Raw genomic sequence first — 22,882 nt, forward strand, 5'->3', positions numbered from 1 at the left:
TAAAATAACCGATGCCACCCTAGCGATGTGTCCCCAGCCACTTTTGTTTAAGTCTTGCCCTTAGGCCTGACCCCGGACGAGTAGTACGAGACCTAGTCTTACCCCAAAGCTGTACCCTCTTGCAATAATGAAGTTGTTTGTGCTTGTTGTTTGTGATGTTGTGTGCTGGTTTGTTGTGTGCTGCTTGTTTATGTGACTACTGGCAGAAGGTAGATTCTGCCTTATATACGAATTAAACAACTTAAACATCACATAATCATAACCCCACTCTACCCAATCAACAGATGGCTCCCCGGAGCGTCGCGAGGGCCTCCCGTAGCCGGAACCCCGCAGCCGCTGGTGCCGAAGCGTAGCCTGTTGGACAAAATCTTCCTCAAGGAGAACATGAAGTAAGCCAGAACCGAGGAGAAAATCAAGGAGGAGAGCAACTACCACCACCCCCACCCCTCGGAGACCTGGCACAGATAATCCACAACCAGACCCTCATACTGGAAACACTGGCCAACGCCCTCATTAACCGGCAACCACGAGGGCAGAACATGAATGACAAGCTGACAACTTTTCTGAGGACCAAGCCGCCCACCTTTGCCGGATCCTGCAACCCTTTGGATGCAGATGACTGGTTACGAGTAATTCAGAGGAAACTTGAACCGTTTGAATGCCAGGACCGAGACAAAGTCCTTCTGGCAGCCCACCAACTCACCGGAACAGCATTAGCCTGGTGGGAAAATTATTGTGCCGCAGCTGAGGATGCCTCTACCATCACTTGGGAGGAATTCGTGAAGGAGTTCCGCCGTTATCACATCCCTTCAGCCACCATGAAGCGCAAGGCGGATGAGTTCCGCACACTGCAGCAAGGAAGCATGACGGTGGAAGAGTACACCCACCGGTTCATGGAGTTAGCCCGATACGCACCGGAGGAAGTGAACGACGATTATAAGAAACAAGACATGTTCAAGAAGGGACTAAACCCAGAACTCCGGACCTTGCTTACCCCTCAGATTTATCCTGACTTTAATACCTTGATGAACAAGGCTATCCTTACGAAAAGGGCCAAAACCGAAGAGAGGAAGGATAACAAATGCAAATTTCTGGAAAGTAAGGCCTGCCAACAGGACCGATTCCAAAAGCCGAGGAACTTCAGCTACACTGCACCAAGATCTCAGGCCCCAATGCAATATAGGACTCAGTCTCAAGTGATAGGACCACGGGCCCCTAACACACAGCCTAGGAGCCAGAGTACCATGAGGGCCCCGCAGAGCAATACAAGCCTGGTCGCCTCCGACAACAACAATGTTAGGGCCTGTTTTAACTGCCGTGAGACAGGACATTTCATCGCCAATTGCCCTTATGCCAAGAATAAGCCGGCTACATCGGCCTTCTCCAACACGGTGAATGGACCCAGGCCAGCCCTGACCGGTAACAACCAAGTGCCCATCCGCAACAACGACAACAGTCAACAGATGAAGCAGCCCCAGCAATCATTTGGACGAGCCCGCGTCAATCACATCGACACGCGGGAGGCTCAAGAAGCTCAGGGCGTAGTGCTCGGTGAGTACCTAGTCAACTTAGCTCTGGCAACAGTATTATTTGATTCTGGAGCATCGCACTCGTTCATATCCTCAAGCTTTGTGGAAAAACACAAAATACCTACAGTACTACTAAAAACACCTCTATTAACCCGGACGCCTGGAGGCGACATCAATTGTCAATTAGAATGTCCCCGAGTAAGGATCAATTTAAGTGAGGTAGAATTTCTAGCAGACTTGGTAGTGCTTAAGTCTGGGGGAATAGACGTGATCCTTGGAATGGACTGGTTAAGCCGACACAATGGTCTCATAGGCTGTACTGACAAAGTGGTACACCTAACAAACCCCGAAGGAATATGAGTAATCTGCCACACCCGGGAAAGTGAGTTTAACCCGATGGCGTTTAGCATGGAAGCCAAGCCCTTAGAAGAAGTCCCGGTAGTAGACGAATACCCAGATGTCTTCCCCGAAGAACTTCCCGGTATGCCACCGGACAGGGACATAGAGTTCGTCATTGACCTTATCCCTGGGACCTCCCCTATAGTCAAGAGACCCTATAGGATGGCGGCCTCTGAGTTGACGGAGTTAAAGAAGCAACTAGAAGAACTGCAACGAATTGGCTTCATCAGACCAAGCTCGTTGCCATGGGGAGCCCCAGTTCTGTTTGTCAAGAAGAAAGATGGGAGTATGAGGTTGTGTGTAGATTACCGGGCACTGAATGAGGTTACCATTAAGAATAAGTACCCCCTCCCCAGGATTGATGACCTTTTCGATCAGCTAAAAGGAGCCAAGTACTTTTCCAAGATCGACCTAAGGTCAGGATATTTTCAGCTCAAGATTAGAGAAAGTGACATCCCTAAGACAGCTTTTGTCACCCGTTACGGGCAGTTTGAGTTCACCGTAATGTCCTTCGGACTAACCAATACCCCTGCCTATTTTATGAACCTCATGAATAAAGTATTCATGGACGAGCTAGATAAGTTTGTCGTAGTCTTTATCGACGACATACTTATCTACTCCAAGAGTATTCAGGAACATGAGCAACACCTGCGGGTAGTGTTGGAAAAGCTGAGAATACATAGGCTATATGCCAAGTTTAGCAAGTGTGAATTCCGGCTGGAGAGAGTAGCTTTCCTTGGTCATATTCTGACTGCGGAAGGCGTAGCAGTGGACCCACAGAAGGTCGAAGCAGTTTTCAACTGGCAGCGACCAACTGATGTTAGTGAAATCAGGAGTTTTCTTGGATTAGCTGGGTACTATTGGAGATTTATTGAGGGGTTCTCCAAGATAGCCCGGCCCATGACGGAACTTCTTAAGAAGAAGAAGAAGTTCACCTGGACGGAATCTTGTGAAAGAAGTTTTCAAGAATTGAAGCAAAGGTTGACAACCGCTCCAGTGCTGACCCTGCCGGACATTCATCGGGATTTTGTCATTTATTGTGACGCGTCCCGACAGGGATTAGGATGTGTGCTGATGCAAGACGGGAAAGTCGTTGCATATGCTTCACGCCAACTCAGGACTCATGAGCAGAACTATCTGACCCATGATTTGGAATTTGCGGCCGTAGTACATGCCCTTAAGATTTGGAGACACTACTTGATTGGAAATAAGTGTGAGATTTACACCGACCATAAGAGTCTGAAGTATATCTTCACCCAGCCGGATTTGAACTTAAGGCAGAGAAGATGGTTGGAGTTGGTTAAGGACTATAATTTGGAAATCCATTATCACCCCGGAAAAGCGAACGTGGTAGCTGATGCCTTAAGCCGGAAATCCTATGGACCCAAGGATGACCATCTGCGTGAGGAAATGGCACGATTAAATGTGCACATTGTTCCTCAAGGTTCCAGCCATGTGCTGAATATCCAATCAACACTAGAGGAAAGAATTAGAGAGGCTCAAAGCTCGGATCAGGAGTTAATAAAGATCTGCAAACAAACTGGAGAAACAAAGCACCGGGTTTCAGAGTGGACGATAAGGGAATGTTGTGGTACGAGAATAGGATTTGTGTACCCCAGAACGGAGACTTCCGGCGGATAGTCATGGACGAAGCCCATAACTCGGCCTACTCCATCCACCCAGGATCCACCAAGATGTATATGGACATAAGGCAAAAATATTGGTGGAATGGAATGAAGGCGGATATTGCACGATTTGTGGCCCATTGTGATACTTGTCAAAGGATCAAGGCCGAACATCAAAAGCCAGCAGGATTATTGCAACCCCTACCCATTCCGGTTTGGAAATAGGATGGGATAGGAATGGACTTTGTAGTGGGCCTACCTAGAACACAGAAGGGGCACGATTCTATATGGGTAATAGTGGACCGACTCACTAAATCAGCCCATTTCATACCCGTACGAACTAATTACGGTGGAGAAAGGCTGGCGAAGCTTTATGTGGAAAACATAGTTAAATTACATGGAGTGCCTAGCAGAATTGTCTCAGATAGAGGAACCCAATTCACCTCTAGGTTTTGGAAAAGCTTGCATCAAGCCATGGGCACCAAGTTAGATTTCAGCTCCGCATATCACCCACAGACGGATGGTCAAACCAAAAGGGTAAATCAAATTATGGAAGATATGCTGAGGGCATGCGTCCTGACCTATGGAAAAGATTGGGAGCAGAGTCTGCCTTATGCAGAATTCTCGTACAACAATAGTTACCAAGCCAGCTTAAGCATGTCACCATTCGAAGCCCTCTATGGAAGAAAGTGCAAAACTCCCCTAATGTGGTCGGAGGTTGGAGAACGTGCCCTAGTAGGACCCGCGCTTATAAAAGAAGCAGAAGAAAAAGTAGCGGAGATCCGCGAGAAATTGAGAGCGGCTCAATCCCGACAAAAGAACTATGCAGACAAGAAAAGGCGAGAAATAAGTTTCGACCCAGGAGATTTTGTTTATCTCAAGGTCTCACCTATTCGAGGGACCCGAAGGTTTCAAGTACAAGGAAAGCTAGCCCCTCGGTACATTGGGCCATACCAAGTTCTGAAGAAAGTCGGAGCCGTAGCGTATCGATTGGAGCTACCCAGAGAAATGGCAGATATACACCCAGTGTTTCACGTCTCGCAATTAAGAAGGTGTTTGAGAGTACCCGAGGAAGAATATGTGCCGGTGGAAATAATAGATCTGTAGCTGGATCTGCGATACCAGGAAGTACCAATCAAAATTCTGGACACTGTCACTAGGAGGACAAGAAACTCCGAAGTACGGATATGCAGGGTTCAATGGAGTAGACACGGAGTAGAGGAAGCAACTTGGGAACGCGAGGAGGCTCTAAAGAAGGAGTTTCCCCATTTGTTTAAGAACCAGTCGAATCTCGAGGACGAGATTCATTTTAAGTGGGGTAGGTTTGTGACGCCCTGAAAATTCACCAAATTAAATCACGCGCTAGAGTGTTTCGTTTAAAAAAAACTGCTCGTCGTCAAAACCCTAGCCCTAACCCCTTCCGACCGACACCGAACTTGACCACTGTCCCATCCCGCACCGCGCGGCGATCCGACGACCACGCGCGACCGCCTTACCGCGATCAGCGCCGACGCGATTCTTTTTCTCCTCGCGCAGCGCGCGAATGTCGTGCGCGCGTGGCCGACCAGCCGCGGTCGCCGCCGCGAATATCGCCGACGCGCGTCACCCCTTTTTCTCTCTTTCCCTTCCTCCTTCCACCATTCTTTCTTTTCCCTTTCTTTTTCCCCATTTTCCTTTCTTTTCCTCCCCTTTTCTTTTTCCCTCCCTTTTTTCCCTTCCTTTTTCCCTCCTCCTCCCTTCCCCTTCCTTCTCCTCTCCCCTTCCTCTGCTCCCGAACACCACACGGCCGCGCTGCCTGGCCCTGGATCCCGAGCCACACCCCCCCCTCGCGCGCCCCTGCGCTCGGCCGCCCGCGCCACGCACGCGCCCCGCGCGTGCACCCCGTGCCGCACCACCCGCCGTGCCGCCCGTCGCTTGCACGCGCACGGCCGAACCGCGACGTCACGCCGCCCGCCGCTAGCGCCTAGCCTGGCCGCTGCTCCCACGTGCGCCCGACGCGGCGTGCACCGTCCCGGCCCCCTGCACGCGCTCGCCGTGCCGCCCACCGCGTGCGCGCCCCGCTTTCGCCGCCGACCGCCCCCCTGTGCACGCCCACGCGCGGCACTGCTGGCCGCATCCTCCACCACTATGACGCACCACGCAGCCCGCGCCGCTCGCCGCCCGCCCGAGGCGTCCCGTCACCCGGCGTCCACCTCGCCACCCGTGCGCCGCTCCGCGACGACCACAAGCGGCCGGAGCGCCATTTATGGCGCCCCACGGTGCCCGCCGGCACCTCCATTGCCGCGCCCCGGCCTCCACCGCCTCAAGCGCCTATAAGAGGGGCCAAGGAGCACCCCCGGCGCCCCCACGACCCGCAGCACCAATTAGCCCCTCACCCCCCTGCCCCTACCACCGCCGCCACGCACGCCACCACCGGCCGCCGCCCCCACCGCGGCCCCGCCTCCTCGCCGCGTCCCAAGCCAAAGTGAGTAGGGGAATCCGACCCCCTCGCCTCCCTCCTCCTTTTCCCTCCCTCCACGGCCGACGCCGGGCCTCGGGCCGGCCGGATTTACCACCGCCAGCGCCCCCACCACCTCTCCTCTGTTTCCCGTGGGGAGAGGAGGAAGAAGGTGGCCGTTTGCCACAAAACCCCCTAGCCCTCTCCCTTTTCCCCAAAAGAACCCCCCCTTGTGCCACTTTAAACTGCAGGCCCTTCTGCTCCTAGTTATTTAGGAAAACAACCCCCGTCATGTAAGCCTAATATCGAATAAACCCCTACACCTTTCTAACATGCCCCAAATGTTTCTAAAATTTATAACCAAGTCCTTTTCCATTTCATAACCATTTACAAATGAGCCCCTGGACCCCTGTTTAACCCCCGAACCCTCTTTAACTCGTCATTTTATGCGCCAAACGGTCTCCGATCGACCCGAAACTTTACCACGCCCTTTCTAGTATAGTTCTAACCATGCCATTAAGAAACCACCCAAAAATATTACCCCTATCTCCATAACTAAATTATTTCCGATTCAAGCTCAACGATAAAAGCTTTTAGTTCTTTCGCTTGATTGTGTGCCTGTTTGTTTGCGTCGTAGGACACGTAGTGAACGAGGAAGGTCCCGACTGTGACCAAGCGAACGAGGACCAGTTCTACGACCCCGAACCCGAGGGACAGTGCTTCGGTCAGGACCTCCCGCAAGGATTTGATGATGGCAAGTTCAATCGCGCCCTTTGATGCATGTTTCTGTCCTAGTTTTTATAAACATAACCCAGTGGCCTGTTTTATAAAATTGCATGGTTTTGCTTGTTGAAAACATGGTAGGATAGCCACCCTTGTTCGTGATAACCATACCTTGACCACCTGTTTTTATAAAGAAAATGTGTGTGTGTGGGAAGGGATAAAATGTGGTTTTAAAAGATGAGTTAGACAGGATGGATGGCATTGCCGTTGGTGTGCTCGTACCTGTGTGGTTGAGCAAGGAAGGGAGATATCCATCTCGTCACCCCTAAGGACCGAGTTGATGTGTCGTCTCACCTATCTTCCTGTCGTGCAAACCACTTGACTGTTGTATGGGCAACTGCTTAGCATAAATCCCACTAGTTAGTCTGATAGCCATCAGGAGAGCTGAGAGCAACGGGTGATCAAGGAGAAGGGAATAAAGCTCTGTGTGACTTATGCCCCGGTTAAACCTCGGAGATAGGTCGAATGACCCCTTGATGGATCCCGTGGTGGCTAGTCAGGTCTAGCTAAGGTGGGTAATGGCTTTGTTGGGATCTGCACCGACACTAAGGTGATCGTGCTGTGGTACCCCACCTGTGGGTAAAGTTGCACATCTCTGCAGAGTTAAAATCTATTCGAATAGCCGTGCCCACGGTATTGGGCAAGTTATGGTGTGGTCACATAACTAGTGTTTCTCTCCGGGAATGGTTGGACTGGTGTGGGTTGTTTGGAAAGTGTCCGGCAGTTGTGCCGTGTGCTACGGTGGACAGGGAGTCCAGTAGCAGCCTAAAACTTGGATCCTGTGTGGATTAACATCATGTGCCCCTTGGTACTAGAAAACTTGTTTTGAAAACGTTTTTAAACGAACCTTTGCATACAACCGAGTTTTCCGCAAATGCACCATAACCCTATCCTTGGATTGTCCTGTGCATTGATTTCTGTTGTACCCCCCCCCCCCTCTGTGGGTGTGATTGGACTTGCTCAGTATATTTGTACTCACCCCATTCTTACTTCTTACAGCAGAAGACCCAGACTACCTCCCCGAAGACGTCGAGTAGGGTTTCATCCTGCACCCAGTCTTGCCTGTGGTTAGGGCCACCGCTGGAGATCCGCATGGCACAAGACTCTGATGACCCTCTTTTCGTAGCTAGTATAGTAGTGTGGGTTTTAGTTGTAATCCTCGCGATAGTGGCGCTTCACTGCCCATTACCGCGTAGAGTTGTACGGTGATGTACCATCTGATGTAATAAAAGTGTTATCAGCCTCCTGCGACTGATAAAGCATCACTTTTAAGTCTTCCCTAAAGGGGGGACGCTTCACAACCGTGGCGCGCACAGAAGGGGACAGCGGAGAGGAGCTACGGCGGCGGCCAGAAGGGTGACGCGTGGGGGATAGGGTAGGCCAGGGATGACCGGCGACAAGGGCAGAGCATAGGCCAGGGGAGATGGCCTGCGCTGGCGACAGAGCAGAAGCAGAGGGAGCAGAGGGGGGTGCAGAGGAAGAAGAAGGGAGGGAAGAGGATCCAGGGACCCGTTTGCAAAACTTAAAAATTACAGGGACCCCGCGGTAATCTAATTTTTCCCACTGATCTAGGGGTTTTCTGAGAAAAAGCCCAACATGAAAGTTGTAGAGTTTTTCAAGCTCTACATATCTGCTTTAAGGCTCAAATTCAAAAACTCAAAGTTTGCAACCTTATAAATTGAATTTTAAGCAAGGTAAAATTTAAATCACCCCTGTCCTTACCAAATGAGATTTTAACCAAAATTTTGATATGTTTGCAAATATTCATGAAATGTCATGATGACAAGTAATTTTACAAATAAACCCTCAGGTAAGCATGAAAGTTACTTTTATTCCTCAACTATTTGCACAAAAGACCCTATAACTTATATGTATTTACACATAGGCCCTTACCCTAACTTAAGGGCTCATTTTTTCCTCTAGATTTTAAAGCTACCTTCCAAAACACACACCTTGTACTTAAAGACCTATATTGCATGGATATTTATAGATACACCCCTAGCCCTTATTACAACCCTTACTAACCATGTCTATCTCACCAAGGTTTAGTATTTACGAATCTTATTACCTGGATGTCACAGTTCAAGGCTTGAAAGAGAAGTTATTGTCCAAAGCTGGCAAGGAGATATTGATCAAGGCCGTCGCACAAGCCATTCTTAGTTATGCCATGCCTTGCTTTGGCTTGACCAAGACACTATGAGCAAGTTTGGTAGAGCTCCGCTCCCTGATTCTCCTGAATCTGCTCCCTGATTCTCCATGGGAGCTGATTCTCCTGATCCTTCTCGAGAATCAGAATCAGTTTGTAAAATCGTTTGGCTGCAAAACTGATTCTTATGTGTTGATTATCTATAATACCCTTCGCTACCTATTCTTTTACAAATTGTGGTTGTATAAATCTGGAATAATATATATAAATATTACATAAGTATTTAAAAGGCATCTAAAATTCAATTAAGGGCGTAGAGTCAACCCGAATACAATTATAAAGGTCTAGAGTCAATCAAAATACAATTCAGGGTCTAGAGTCAACCTAAAGACAACTAAAGGCCTAGATCCAACAAAAATACAATTAAGGGACTAGAGTGAACCGAAATAAAGACCTAGAGTCAACCAAAATACATCATACTTGTAAATCAATCACCTTGCCTCCCAAATTGCTCTAGCTAGGTCATCACGAAACCTATTCATGTTCCTACTACTAGATGCTGTGGTGGATGTGTCGGACGCATTCTGAGGAACATGTCTTCTGTATCAGGTTGGAATTGTAGGAACATAGTCAGGGTCTCGATCACATTTTTGGAAATCCTCATCAAGAGCATAATTCTCGCGGATGTAGTTATGAAGGCATATTGTGGCAGCAACAATCATCATTTGCTTATCCAATGGATATGTCGGCATCTTCAGAAGAATCCTCCATTTCATCTTCCATACACCAAATGTGCGCTCTACTACATTACGAAGACTTGAGTGCAAGTAATTAAACCTCTCTTGCTCACCATTAGGTGCTGCGCTATTCCTCCATTCTGGAACATGGTATCTCTGACATTTGTAAGGAGCTAAATAGCCATCTCTATTTGGGTAACCAGCATCAACAACATAATATTTTCCTGTGACATATGAGAACAAATATGAAGTTATAAGAAAATAATATCCAGAAATAACAAAAAATAGAACTCAAGATATAATTGAAGTGTACCTAAAGGAGGATGTGGGAAGGTATCTTCATCACTTTCAAGTGCATGGTACAGTACAGTAGTATCATGCATAGAACCAGGTTGACCAATAGAGGCATATGTGAAACGCATATCAAAATCAACAACTCCCATTACATTGTGAGTAGGTTTTCCAGACCTTCCAATATATCTAATGAGGTCCCTCTTCCATGGTGTTGCAGTTATATGAGTGCCATCGATTACTCCTATGCAATCTTTGAAGTGTGACCACATTCTTGGATCATTGGTAATTCTATTATGCACTGTACGGAAATTAGGATCCTTTGGTTGTATATATCTTTTGGACATTGCCACCATGCAGTGCAAAACTTCAGTGAATTTGTGACTAATTGTCTCACTAGAATGCTTGAAATCTTTTCGGATAGCAGAGTTCGACCAACTATGACCACAAACCATAAGAAACAACCCAAGAGATTCTATGGAGTTCATATGACTACAGGATTGTAGGCCAAAATCACTAACCAACTCATCATGCAATTTGTAGAATAGCCATAGGGGCATCCTGAACATCTCATAACATTCTTTAGGATTGCTGAGTATTTCCATGACCCAAGCCATACCAGGAAAAGTTGTAGTCCTTTGCTCATTCTTGTCAACATAAGATGCATAATACCATGATAAGAAAGATGCAGCAGCATGAATACCATTTTGATTCTCTGTGATCAGCCACATGACTTCCAGATCATCCACTTCTGAGACACTTCCATCCCACTATCAGAAGAAGACATCTGTCCATACACACATAACAATTATGAGAACAAGAAGCATTGTCATACAATTCATACACCATATAAGATGTCATACATTCCATACAGCATGAACCATGTCATACATCTCATAGAAAAAATATTACAACACAGCAGGAAAATTGTTCTAGTAGGGGAAAAATCACAGCTTGCGCGCAGCAGGGAAAAATGTAACAAACTCATGAAAAATGATACAATGAACATGCAACATGCATGTTCTCACACTACATGGTCGAATCATTCCTTGTGAGCCAATTATGCTTCATTGTAAGCCACTGAAACCGTTCTTCCAGCATCTCCAAAGTTATAAACATCTCCCTCTCAGCTCGCTTGATGAAGACTTGAGAAGCTATGAAGTGTTCTTTGCTTCCTGGAACAGCACCACACTCTCTAACCAAAACCATGACATCCTTGATTGAACACCCAGAAGTATCCTCCCTCCTTGCCAAAGACTCACATGAGGCAGCCTCTCGCTCATGGAAACAAGCTTGTTCAGTTGATCCTGCACCCAATGTCCTCCTGGAGTCTTTGGTTTTTTACCCTTATCCTTTTGGCTAGTAGGTGCAGGCCGCTTTCCTTTGGAAGGTTCAGGGGAGATCTCATGACAATCATCACTGGCTTCGTTAGCCTTGTAATCTTCATCTTTGTCATCATCAGGTTCAGTCTCTTGAGTGTTAGGTGCAGCACCACTTGAAGGAGACCAATGATCATCTCCCGTGTTCCAAATATCTTCAAACATAATGGTCTTTAAATCTTCATGCTGAAGAGGACCATCCTTGAACTTGACAATTCCTTTATATACCTACAAACAAAGAGGATAAATACATACATATTTGCATAGCTTTCAAGACTATCAAAAGATATCAATCATAATTATTGGTACCTTATTTTCCTTCTTCCACCAAGAGTCAGGTGCAGTATATGTCTTCTTCAGAGGGTCCCATCCTAACCCGGTTTCCTTGGTCAATCGTTTCCAATTAGCATACTCTTTCCGCATCTTATCCCATTTGTTCTTAAATTGCAGCTTGTTATAATCCAATCCAGTCTTCTCCTTAAACTTTTCCATAACATTTTTGTACCCAGTCCTGTTAAGATGAGTGCTACTGTGTGTGATTGTGTGCTCTCACTTGTTCAGCAAACAACTCACATAAAAGTCAAGTGTTCTCCCCATTCCAATCAGTGTTTTCAGCCATCTCGCTGTACAAAAAATAGTTTATGGCGAGTACCGACATATTGAGCAAATACAATTGTAACAAAGAAGTGGCACAATAGTTGGACATATGAAAAATCAAATGCTACCTTACACATGATATACAACCAACTGTCTATACCAACATATTAACCACATAAAAATTTAGCACACAATTACACAATAGTTGCTTATGTGACCAAACAAATGCACTTGTCTGTACAAAGAATTTAGTAGTCTGTACAAAGAAAATAGCACGAGCATCAGGTTGAGCAGTCTGTACCTTATGCCGGTGGAGCAGAGATCGAACCAGACGAGGAACTGCAACAGAAGGACTGGTGAAGCCACCGGTGGAGCAGTTTGTACCTTACGCCTGCAAAAGAAGGCCGTCGTGTGAGAGGAGAAGGGCGCACAGGGAGTCCAGGAGGCCTCAACCGAGGTCGGCCGGAGTGGAGGTGGCATCCGGCCGGCCGGATCTGAGGCTATGACCGGTGTACAGGAGGGGCGGTGATCAGAACATACCGTCGAGTGGGGGAGGGAGAAGGGGGCGCAGGCAGGCCACAAGGCCAGAAAAGACGTGTGGCCGGAGTGGTGGTGGCCGCCGGCGGGCCGGATCTGGGGCGGCGGCCGGAGTACAGGAGTGCGGCCACCAAACCTAGCGAATCTCCATTGCTTCGGGCGTTCGTGTGGGGAGCAGAAGGGGGCGGAGGCACTCCAGAAGTCAGCGAAGAGGGGCGGCTAGAGTGGAGGTGGCCGCTAGCGCATTGGATCTGGGGCGGCGGCCGGAGTTCAGGGACGGGGGGGGGGGCGGACAAGTGCTGAGCGGGTGCGGGCGACTCACGAGGGGAGAAGGGGGGTCGGGCGGAGGAGAAGGGCGCCCCTGGTTTTGTTCAGTGGCATTTGCGGGTAAATACTCTCCAACTTCACAGCGGTTTGATTGGGCCACGTGTCGAGGGTAGAGGTGACCAGAAAGGGGGACCTCGACGGGAGCTCGAAGCGGCGGCAGAGGGGTCAACGACGACGCCGATGCTCCGGCGGCCGACGTCGGTGAAGGACCTGCGCATAAGCTCCAGTGAGTTGTGGGGAAGGTATTGGTGCAGTCAATTGGGAACATAAGCTTCGGATTAGGGGCAACCGACGGGAGCAGTGACGATGGCGGCGGAGGTAAACGCCGGCGAGCGTCGGGGAGTCGATGTGTTGCACTAGGGAGCCAATGGAGGGTTGTAGAGCTTCACGGGGGCGAGGGGGAGCTGACTGAGGGGTTGTCGTGGTGCCGATGGGCTTGGAGTGAGCTGCCCACGGCGAGCAGGAGACGGCGGCGGAACTTGTGCTAGCCGGAGCTGTGGAAGACGAGGCTCGGATGCGGGAGGATGAAATTGAACGGGCTGGAGAGCACCGGTGGGATGTCGTGGTGCTGTGAGAGTATTGGATTGGGGCGGAGCGACAGCAGTGGCGGCTGTCGACGGTGACCAGGAGGGGCGGCGGAAGTCCGGTGAGGAGATGAGCTCGAGAAAGGAAAATGCTGTGAAAACGAAGTGCGGGAAGGCGTAAACGAAACCACAGAGCAGTCGTCGGGCGTGCTTTAAGGCCAAGAGCGGTGCTACGGGTGCAAGCAGGAGCTGGCAACGGCGACGAGGTGCGTGGCAGCCGGTGGTGGCTCGGGAAGGTCGTGGCGCGCGCAGAAGAGGGCAGCAGGGGAGGGGAACAGGGCCGGGGCAGGGGAAGAGGGACGCGTGGAAGCTATCCAAGCAGGAGGTGGAGCGGCGGTGGCAGCACAAACGGCGGCGCGCGTGGTGCTCTGCACCAGCGGCAGGGGGGCAGAGCAGAGCAGCACGTGCTCGAGGAGGAAGAAGAGAGGGGAGGGGTCCGGGGGGCCTATTTGGAAATCTCAGAAATCTCAGGGACCTCTCGGTAAATTAAAATTTTCCACTGATGTAGAGGTCTAATGAGGAAGTGCCCAAAATAAAAGTTGGAGAGTTTTTCAAACCCTACAACTTTGATTTAGGGTTCAAGTTCAAAAACCCAAATCTTATAGCTTTACATGTTAAATTTCAAACAAAAGTAGAATTTGAATTACTTTTGTCCTTACCAAGATGGATTTGATGTAATTTTGGGTATGTTTACAAGTTTTCATGTGATGTCATGATGACTTGCATTCTTACATTTTGGTCCTAAGTAAATTTGAAAGTTACTTTTATATTTCAACTATTTTGCATAAAAGAACCTATGATTTTTGTTTTAATCACATCTAGGTCCCTATTTTCACATAAAGACCCATTTTTCATATAATTCAACCTATCTTTTGCACTTTCTTTCCTATAGTGATATAAATTTGACATCTAGTGTCACATTTTTCCTAGATTTTGATGCTACCTCCCATTCTTACCCAATTATCACTAAAGGACCTATATTTTACAGAATTACAATTATACCCCTATTCCTTTGTGCTACACACATACACCATAACAAACATACACTTTTCACACTAAAATCTAGTGTCTATATTTCTAATTACCTGAATATCACAGACAAACTCTTGATGGATAGGATAGCCTGGTGCTTGGATGTGTTGTAATATTTCATTAATCAGATGCCGGACAGACACTTGATAGCTAGGATAGCTTGGTGCTCGGATGATATTTATGATTCAAATACCGGATAGACACCTATGTTAACGTGTTGATGATGTGCTTGCTGCTGGATGTGGTGGTTTTGTATTGAATTTATCTTATACCATGTATATAGTTTAATTGTTACTTTTTATTGTCTTATGGTTACTTACATTTGATTGCTCAAACGGTAGGGCGCGTATCGTGCCGAATGTTCTAGTTCTATCTATGCATGAGGAAAAGAAGTTGTTGATCGTTGGCTTACTGTGGGCGTGGTGGGATGCTCGTAACAAAGCAGATGTGGGGGAGCAGAGGAGGACGACTGAAGAAGTTATTTACATAGCACGTTCAGTAATGCATCATGAGGAGACAGTTGCGGACTCGATGCAGGCAAGAGGCCAGGCTCGGAGCTGGACCCCGCCGCCGCCGGATGTCTCGAAGATAAATGTGGATGCTGCGTTCTGGATGGAGGAATTGGCAGGTGCTTGGGGCTTTGTTATCCGTGACAGTGATGCAACAGCAGCCTTGGCAGGGGCAGGGCGTTTGGCGGTGGTGAGCGACGCTCTGTGTTCAGAGACGCAGGCCTACCGTGCAGCTCTTGAAGCCGCGGCATCCCAGGGTATGCAGCATATTATTCTGGAGACTGATTCCCAGATTTTAGTGAAGGCCCTGCAGACAAATGAACATGATCCGTCTCGAGGAGGTGTGTTGTTCAGGGAAGCAAAGTTTGTCTTAGCTACGATGCCTAGTTCATGGTCGATTGTCCACGTTATTCGTTCTGGTAACTCTGTAGCTCATGATTTGGCTCGTCTTGGTCGTGGTCGAGACCCGGATCATCCGATTGTTTGGATGCATCCCCTCCCAGCCGTTTGTAAGCGACTTGCTGGTCCGTGATTCTACGTTCTTTTTCCTCGACACCTCCTCCCATAAAGCTGCGCGATCCAGCTCTCCAATCTCCCCGTCGTTCTCAATTCCACCCGAAACTCCGACGCCTCGCGAAAAATCCCCCAAACCCCCGCTCCGCCGCAGGCAACAACCGGCGAGGATCCCATGACGCCGGCGCACACCTCCCGCAAGCGCGGCCCGCCGGCTCCACCTCCACCTCCACCCGCGGTCCGCCCCGCCCCGCCCGTCAAGCTCCCACCGCCGGGCTTCGTCACCGACCGCGCGGAGGCCGCGGCGCGCGTGGAGCGCCTGCTGCGCTACCAGTTCCGCGACCGCGCCCTCCTTGAGGAGGCGCTCACGCACCAGTCCTTCTCCGACACCGTGACCTCCTACCAGCGGCTCGAGTTCGTCGGGGACGCCGCGCTCGGCCTCGCCTTCACCAACTTCCACTACCTCACGAATCCCACCCTCGGACCCGGCGCGCTATCCACGCTCCGCGCCGCTAACGTCTCCACCGAGAAACTCGCGCGCGTCGCCGTCCGCCACGATCTCTACCCGCTGCTCCGCCGCAAGTGCGCCCGCCTCGACCTTCTCGTAAGCGATAATCGTCCTCAACTCCCCCGGAACTGTGTGAATTTCGGAGTATTTTGGAATCTGATTTGTTGATTGTGCAGGTCAGGGTATGGACAGGTGGTAAAACTGTCTTGTCATATTCGGCTAGACTCTATTTATAGGAAAGTACTGTAGTGCTGTGCCAATTGTAAAAACTCACTCTATTGTACTTTCAGACCAGGTGTTTGCTTATGCTCTGTAATTGAATGTTTTTACATAGTTTGGTGGGTAGTGCAAAAAATGGGACACGGAAGAGCATAGCAGAGAGTGTTTCTCTAAAACTCCAAACTAGTGGATTCAATTGATAAATTATATATACAAAAAAAATTGATGGTCCCCGATGGAGTGATCTCACCCAGTTTTTCTCTTAATAGAGCTGTTAGTTTTGCTGTTGCCGATTGAAAAACAGATCATTGTATTTTGTTGAATGACACAAATGTTGCTTTTAAAATTACATTGTCTGTGTATAGAAAAAATAAAAGTACCGTCAGGCTCAGGCCATTTTCTTTTACTATTAGCTATTAATCTATTATCAGCTGGTCCTAGCATATTTCATTATTTTGAAAGTGCGCCGAAGTATATAGCTAATTTCTAATGAATTAAATAAATTTTCCTTTCTGTTTCCAAAACTTACAGCTCGACCTGGCTGTTTTTTACAATCCTTTATTCTGACCTCAAAACACACACTGAAATGTAGTTTATTTTTACATTCTCATCTTCTGAAGGAATTGATGTTTTTGAACTAATTTTTTTTAAGTTCATAGGATACACTCTGTTTGTAAATATCGTGTACTTGTGTCTCCACTTAAAATTTTACTTGTAAGATGCCATATGTTTTGATGATTGTTTTTTTCATGGGTATACATATGCAGGTAGGCCAGTTTATTGAGTCAGTGAAGATAGAGCTAAAAGATGACCTTGCCACTGCACCCTATGGTGGGAGTTTGGTTAAAGCTCCCAAGGTGCTTGCGGATATTGTTGAGTCCATCGCTGCTGCTGTCTACGTTGATTGCAAATTTGACCTTGAGAAGCTTTGGAAGGTTTTTTGTTCATTAGTTATGTCTATTTTATTACGTTCAGAAACATATGCCATTTTGTACATTGACGTAGACTCTGAAAAAGCTCTTTGACTAGTATTTTTAATCTTTAGTATATCAGTAAAAACTACAACATAGAGCGGATTTCATGGTTTAATTAAACTTTCTATGGCATACCTGTTGCAAGGCTGCACTTCTGACCAATCCTGTTCTATCCAATAGACTCTAAACAACCATGCTCATTAGCAAAGGATACATGGAATTTTTCACCTTCATTTGCTAGACACATCAGATTATGATCTGCTGTTTATTAACAATAAGAAGATGGAGTAGAGGAGCCCTCAAATTTAGTCTTCAGTGCGTCACTCTTAGGATGACAAGTTATTACTTGGCATCGCAGCCAGTTAAAATGACCATGTCCCTTACAAGTGTGTGCCTGGTTGGTTAGAGTCCCTTGGCTGGAACGATAATTCGTTGAATGTGTAGTTTTGCAACAGGTATGTCAAAGAATGTGTAGTTTTGAAATGCAGTTTAAAAGTATAGTTTGGCAATATCCTGAAATTATTTTTAATGAAAATCTATTCTTTTATTACTTCCGTTTGTCTTATATGATATCCTTTACCTCCAGCCATAGTAATTTGTCTATGTAATCATTGAAATGGCATGTATATGGATATAGATTAGTTTACTTGCATGAAATTTGTCTACATGCTATTTGAAATGACATGTATATGAATAGAGATTAGTTTACTTGGATTAAGTGGCGGTAGTGACAGGTTTACTGTATGGTTATGCTTCTATTGTATGGTTCAGGTTACAAGGTGGCTCTTTGAGCCAATTGTCACGGCAGAAACCGTAGATGAACAACCTGTGACTACATTGCATGAGTTATGCCAGAAACATGGCAAAGTTGCACAGTTCAAGACATGGCAGAGGGGTGGGATGACAGTGGTAAATATATTTGTTGGTGGGGAGATGGTTGGGTTTGGCTCCTCGGAGCAGAAGGTAATTGCTAAGCTCAATGCTGCACGAGATGCGTTAGGCAAGCTTGTCGGGGGTGCAAGGCAGCAAGTGTTGATTACTGGGGTTGGCAATGGATCGGCGGATGAGATGGAGGAGCTCAGGGAGTGTAAACATCAACTTGCTGATCAGTGCATTGGAAAGAATTGGCCAGAACCCATCTTTAAGTAAGGTTCTTGACTCTTTTTTGTCAATTTGCAGACATGAATCAATAATGCACTTTTCTGGCCCTCATTTCCAGCTTCATGAGCATTATGTTTGGTGACTGCATGACACACATGTGCATTCTCCAAATTCAAATTATATTAGAATGTGGATTTAATTTGTAGCAGATTGTAAACTTTGTAGTCCTATCAATCCTGTTAATAGTTACTTTATTCTGCATCTTGTATTCCAATTTTGCCGATAGTCTAGTTTCACTCTTGTATCATTTGGCACTGGCCAGAATTTGACCACATTGCTGGAATAAACTTGGAAACATGATCTTATCTTGTATGTGTGCATCTCAGGTGAAAACACCACAAATATTTTAATTCTTCCAAAATCGGAAAAAAAATAGTACCTAGATGCTTTGATTTTTTTTGTTTTAAAATTTGGCACACCTATAGGTTAGACTATGAATAAATCCACACAAAACTTGAAGTTCAAAATTGATCTAGTTTAATAGATACAAAAATGACAAATTCATGTGCTATGCACTAGAAGACTGCATATGCCTATGAATTGTCCTTTTTTTGTTTATTAAATGAAACCAAATTTGGATTGGAAACTTTTTGTGAATGTGAATCATTACATATCATCTAGAGTTGTGCCTGATTTCAAAAAATTTCCAAGCTTCTATGTATACGCTTTTGACGAACATTCAAATTTCTATTGTTTGTAGTGTTTTCACTAGACATGCACCTTGCACCCATCTTGTGCTGACCATTCGAGTGCCAAATCACCATGGGTGACTGAAAAGAGTTATGAAAAGATTTTTGATTTCAAGTGGCCCTTTTCAACTACAATTTCCAGATCCTGGTGACTTTATTTGAAAAGTAATACGTATCTCAAATGACGAACCATTCTGGTGATCTGGTCTTTTACTACAAGACCATATCCGGGATGCTGGAAAACCCACATATGAAGCCACCTAGAAACATAATGAAGACAGCAAAAACTTGATGGCTTTTAAGGAATTGCAATGGTTACCATTTTTTTCAAAGTTTTGATCTTTGATTATATCATTTTGAGCTGGTTATCATCACATGTTAATGAGTAGGTTACTCATCAGTTTGCTTTACAGGTTGGATAAAGAAGGTGGCCCTGCACATGATAGGAAGTTTGTGTGCTCTGTTCAGGTAGAAACTCAAAATGGCACTTTTGTAACGATAGGTGATCCTATGTCAAGGGTAAAGGATGCAGAGAATTCTGCTGCGCAGAAGATGTTGGAACTATTGTTGCGGTTGTGAGATCTTTTCATGTACATGGCTAGACCGTATGTAACCTCCTTTGGGAAAAAACATATTTTATTCAAGCATACATGGTAGACCTGTGGAACTGTGGATTATGTCGGCTTAATACCATTTTTTTTTCTTGAACAAGCTTAATACCATTTATACTTGAGCATTTGTAAAACCATGTATTTTTAGGATGCGTAAATCTAGACAACATGGTGTTAGGTAACGTTTACTATTTGGGAAACTTGCTTGACTAATGAAACCAATTGGATAACTGTTTTATATTGCAATATCCAGTGTTGATTGTTTTGTGGATTTTGTTTGGATCATTTCAAAGAGAAAAATACTTTATTCTGCAGGGAAAGGACATTGAGTCTTACCTTGTTTTTCTTGGGAAAAAAAGGGGTTTGGTGTGCTAGCTGTTCTTATACTTTATTCCTTAGTGAAGATTCAAATAGGCTGTGTGCAACCAATGATCTTTTTTGAAGATTTCCTTGAGCTTTTGAGGATTGTATAGCTAGATTGTCTTGAACAGTATTTTCATTATATTATATTTCATATATATTTTATACTAGTAATTAGTGGTTGATGCAGTGTGTTGATGGTCGCCTTAATGCCCAAAAATGACACTTCTGTGGTTGCAATATTTTGAAGGAAACTGTGTTTGTCATGTTGAGTTGACTGTTAATGCAGGGTGATACTGTCAATTATTCATTTGGGAAATTTGTCTAGGGCACATTACATTTCCGTGACTTTGTCTGCAGGACACTATATTTTTTGTCTGTTGGACACTTGTTTTTTGTCCTACTGTCAAGATTTTTTTTTTCATTGTCCAACTGACAGTTATTCATTTTGGTTTCTCTAGCATATTCACTGTTGCATGCTATATTTATGTTTGTTTGGTGTACTTCCACATTTTCTTTTTTTTGCTAGTGTAGTTTCACGCTGTCTTTTGTTCGTATTATAAAATTTCTTTTCTATTTAAAAATATCTGATATGTGTCACGCCAACTGTGTCCCACTTGTTTTAGCATAAATGTAACTTGCACAATTTACTGGAAACAATAGCGTTCCACTTGGTCAGGTAATCCTGAAAGTTGGTTGCAATAATGCAATGTGCCTTCCGGTGATGCCAGCTGCTGTTTCCCTGCGGTGTTGGGAGTATTGGTGTGTCCAAGTTTGTTATGTCCGAAAGAAATAGGTATCCATAATCTCTAAATAGTAGTCTTAAGTTCATGTGTTTTTAGAACTTAAACTTAAGTATGTATTAAATTCTAATTTGAATGAACTGATTTTTTCCAAGAGTATTTCATTTGAATGCCTTAAGATATGACTTGGTTTTGAATTATTTGCAATGATTGGACTCATTCTAACCTTGCTCTGATTAGATTTTCATGCAATAATGTTTTGGACGACAATTGAGATAAAATATGTTGGTGGTGTGGCGTGAGGAGCGTGGAGTGTGTAACAGTTGGTAAACATTTATTACAGCTTTATTAAGGTTTCATCATTGCTTGTATAATTGTATAATAAGCTCATAGTTCATTGTTTACTGCTATTATATCTGATATGGCATCTCTACATGCAGCATTCTGTTTCAAAGTTACTAGGGTGCATGTAAATCTACATTTTCGAAACTTCCCAAATTAGCAATCTTTTTTTCCATTCTTTTCAGGCATATTTCTCAGGATGCATGGATAGTCCGTAAGATGAGATGGGACAGTTGCCTGTTGAGATCTTACAATAGGCAATTGAAGTCAAATGTGGAGGATACATAGAAAACCTACGAAGATGTTGGAACTTGAGAAAAGATTATCCTTTTCATTATCAGTGTGGAAGTTTGGAGATTTGAAGGTAGCAAACGATAAATCTTACATGTATTCACTGATTTTTAACATATAGTTGTGATTGATTTTCATTCAACAGATTAGATACAAACAAGAATCTCCTCTTGTACTGCATGGAATCACTTCTATGCTTGAAGGTGGAGATAAGATTAAAAAATTGGATGGACATGAAGCCGAAAGGCAACTTTTCATTATTGTTTTGACTTGTGGAGCTAGCTTAAAAGAAAGTGTTGATATACTCTGTATACATCACCACAATTGGCAATTATCTGAGTTCACGTTCGGGTATATCATTCTACAATATCCGGCCTTTTTTTTTCTAGCAAACTGGCAGGAGCTGTGCCTTTCATTTTAGGTAGAAAAGGAGTAATAACTCATTCAGGGAACCATTAGATACAATCTAGATCCTCTCGATCCACAATATCATCTCAGATCAACAAATATGGGAAATAAGATATCTTAAAACACATAAAGTTTCCTTTTATTTTTCTCACCCTATTCAGTGTTTTATTTATTTTAATGAGCAGGACTCAGGAAAGCTGCCTATTGCATTGTTAAAGAAATAAATAATAATGTACTTTGTGCGCAGATTAGTTACCATGAAAATGTTCCATGGGATATTAAGGCCCATCCCTGTTCTGTTCAAAATAAAAATCCATCTCAGTTACTGTAGTGTGGTGCCCAATTTCAGAAATTTCTGACTTCATCAAAATGAGTCATCAGTCGAGGAGGGAGCTCCAGCCTGAGTAGACTGAATGAGGAGCATCTGATGAAGGTTCTTGACAAATATCAGCTTTTTGATGCTGTCCAGGAGGAGTTGGAAAAGGGTTGCAATAACATGGTAGGCAAACTAAAACTTTACAGATTGGACATTCTAGCCTTCTAGCCTTCTAGGCATTCCACTTTCAAACTGAAATACATGTCCTGACACTAATTTTCTAGAATTCAGACTAGGGGTGACACATGCTACAATTTCGGATATGCTTTGAGCTACATGCCTTTTAGAAAAAAAAGGCATCTTGATAGGAAAATGCCCATGTTGATACACAATTATGGTTATATCTGGGATTGTTTTCTTGCACTAACCGAGATGTTTATATATATCGAGAAAAAAAAAGATGTTTATATATACTTGTTGAAGATTAAAGATGGATTGAACTGAAGCATTTTCTGTTTGGGAGGACCTACACCTTTTAACAAGATGTCATGACAGAGGCAGCCCTTCAGAAAATGACCAGGACAGAGTTCCAAGATTCCATCGTTATTACTGCCGCATACAGTATACAAGTAGTTATCGACTGCACCATAGTACTTGCAATTTATGACGGTATGCTTTTCTTGTTGCCAACTTGCTAGAAATACCACATTAACATACTGTCTAATGAATCAGCAAATTAGGATTCGGAGATTGTCGATTGTGTAAGTTCATCAACATAAATGTTGGACTAAGATGTCTAAGGTGTAGAGCAGTACTCCCTCCGTTTTTAAAATGT

General features: G+C 45.2%; 3 protein-coding genes across 6 annotated transcripts; 1 reads left to right on the top strand and 2 right to left on the bottom strand.

Moving 5' to 3' along the window:
* Window positions 1–9,524: 9,524 nt before the first annotated feature.
* On the bottom strand, window positions 9,525–10,219 carry LOC112885427 (protein ALP1-like). The gene is made up of 2 exons (XM_025951049.1): window positions 9,970–10,219; window positions 9,525–9,880 (listed from the first exon to the last, which is right to left on the bottom strand). The coding sequence occupies exons 1-2, from the start codon at window positions 10,217–10,219 to the stop codon at window positions 9,525–9,527; spliced, it is 606 nt and encodes a 201-aa protein (XP_025806834.1).
* Window positions 10,220–10,668: 449 nt separating this feature from the next.
* LOC112885428 lies at window positions 10,669–11,749 on the bottom strand. Its single transcript, XM_025951050.1, has 3 exons — window positions 11,636–11,749; window positions 11,210–11,554; window positions 10,669–10,734 (listed from the first exon to the last, which is right to left on the bottom strand). Exons 1-3 carry the CDS (start codon window positions 11,747–11,749, stop codon window positions 10,669–10,671), a joined length of 525 nt encoding a protein of 174 aa, XP_025806835.1.
* A 2,961-nt stretch (window positions 11,750–14,710) lies between these two features.
* Window positions 14,711–21,677, top strand: LOC112886168 (ribonuclease 3-like protein 2). Of its 4 annotated transcripts, XR_003227349.1 has the most exons (6): window positions 14,711–16,029; window positions 16,110–16,115; window positions 16,920–17,087; window positions 17,898–18,271; window positions 19,378–21,396; window positions 21,469–21,677. XR_003227349.1 is itself a non-coding variant. In XM_025951974.1 (5 exons), the coding sequence occupies exons 1-5, from the start codon at window positions 15,601–15,603 to the stop codon at window positions 19,553–19,555; spliced, it is 1,143 nt and encodes a 380-aa protein (XP_025807759.1). In that variant the 5' UTR covers window positions 14,733–15,600; the 3' UTR covers window positions 19,556–19,574. The 4 variants fall into 4 exon arrangements, 3 of the variants coding, with proteins under 3 accessions (XP_025807758.1, XP_025807759.1, XP_025807760.1); XM_025951974.1 differs by lacking the exon at window positions 21,469–21,677 and having other exon boundaries at window positions 14,733–16,029; window positions 19,390–19,574; XM_025951973.1 differs by lacking the exons at window positions 16,110–16,115; window positions 21,469–21,677 and having other exon boundaries at window positions 14,713–16,029; window positions 19,378–19,693.
* The last annotated feature ends 1,205 nt before the right edge of the window (window positions 21,678–22,882 follow it).

This window comes from Panicum hallii, chromosome 3 (genome assembly GCF_002211085.1).
Source record: "Panicum hallii strain FIL2 chromosome 3, PHallii_v3.1, whole genome shotgun sequence".
Taxonomy (NCBI): Eukaryota; Viridiplantae; Streptophyta; class Magnoliopsida; order Poales; family Poaceae; genus Panicum; species Panicum hallii.

Excerpts from the sequence above, each read along its gene's own strand:
- LOC112885427 (XM_025951049.1), bottom strand. The coding sequence starts at position 10,219 with ATGTGGTCACACTTCAAAGATTGCATAGGAGTAATCGATGGCACTCAT. Across the intron at positions 9,881-9,969 it reads CTTCCCACATCCTCCTTTAG|GAAAATATTATGTTGTTGAT; the intron begins GTACACTTCAAT and ends CATATGTCACAG.
- LOC112885428 (XM_025951050.1), bottom strand. The coding sequence starts at position 11,749 with ATGCGGAAAGAGTATGCTAATTGGAAACGATTGACCAAGGAAACCGGG. Across the intron at positions 11,555-11,635 it reads GGTGGAAGAAGGAAAATAAG|GTATATAAAGGAATTGTCAA; the intron begins GTACCAATAATT and ends CTTTGTTTGTAG. Across the intron at positions 10,735-11,209 it reads TGAGCGAGAGGCTGCCTCAT|ATGTCTTCTTCTGATAGTGG; the intron begins GTGAGTCTTTGG and ends GTGTATGGACAG.
- LOC112886168 (XM_025951973.1), top strand. The coding sequence starts at position 15,601 with ATGACGCCGGCGCACACCTCCCGCAAGCGCGGCCCGCCGGCTCCACCT. Across the intron at positions 16,030-16,919 it reads GCGCCCGCCTCGACCTTCTC|GTAGGCCAGTTTATTGAGTC; the intron begins GTAAGCGATAAT and ends ATACATATGCAG. Across the intron at positions 18,272-19,377 it reads TGGCCAGAACCCATCTTTAA|TTTGCTTTACAGGTTGGATA; the intron begins GTAAGGTTCTTG and ends GTTACTCATCAG.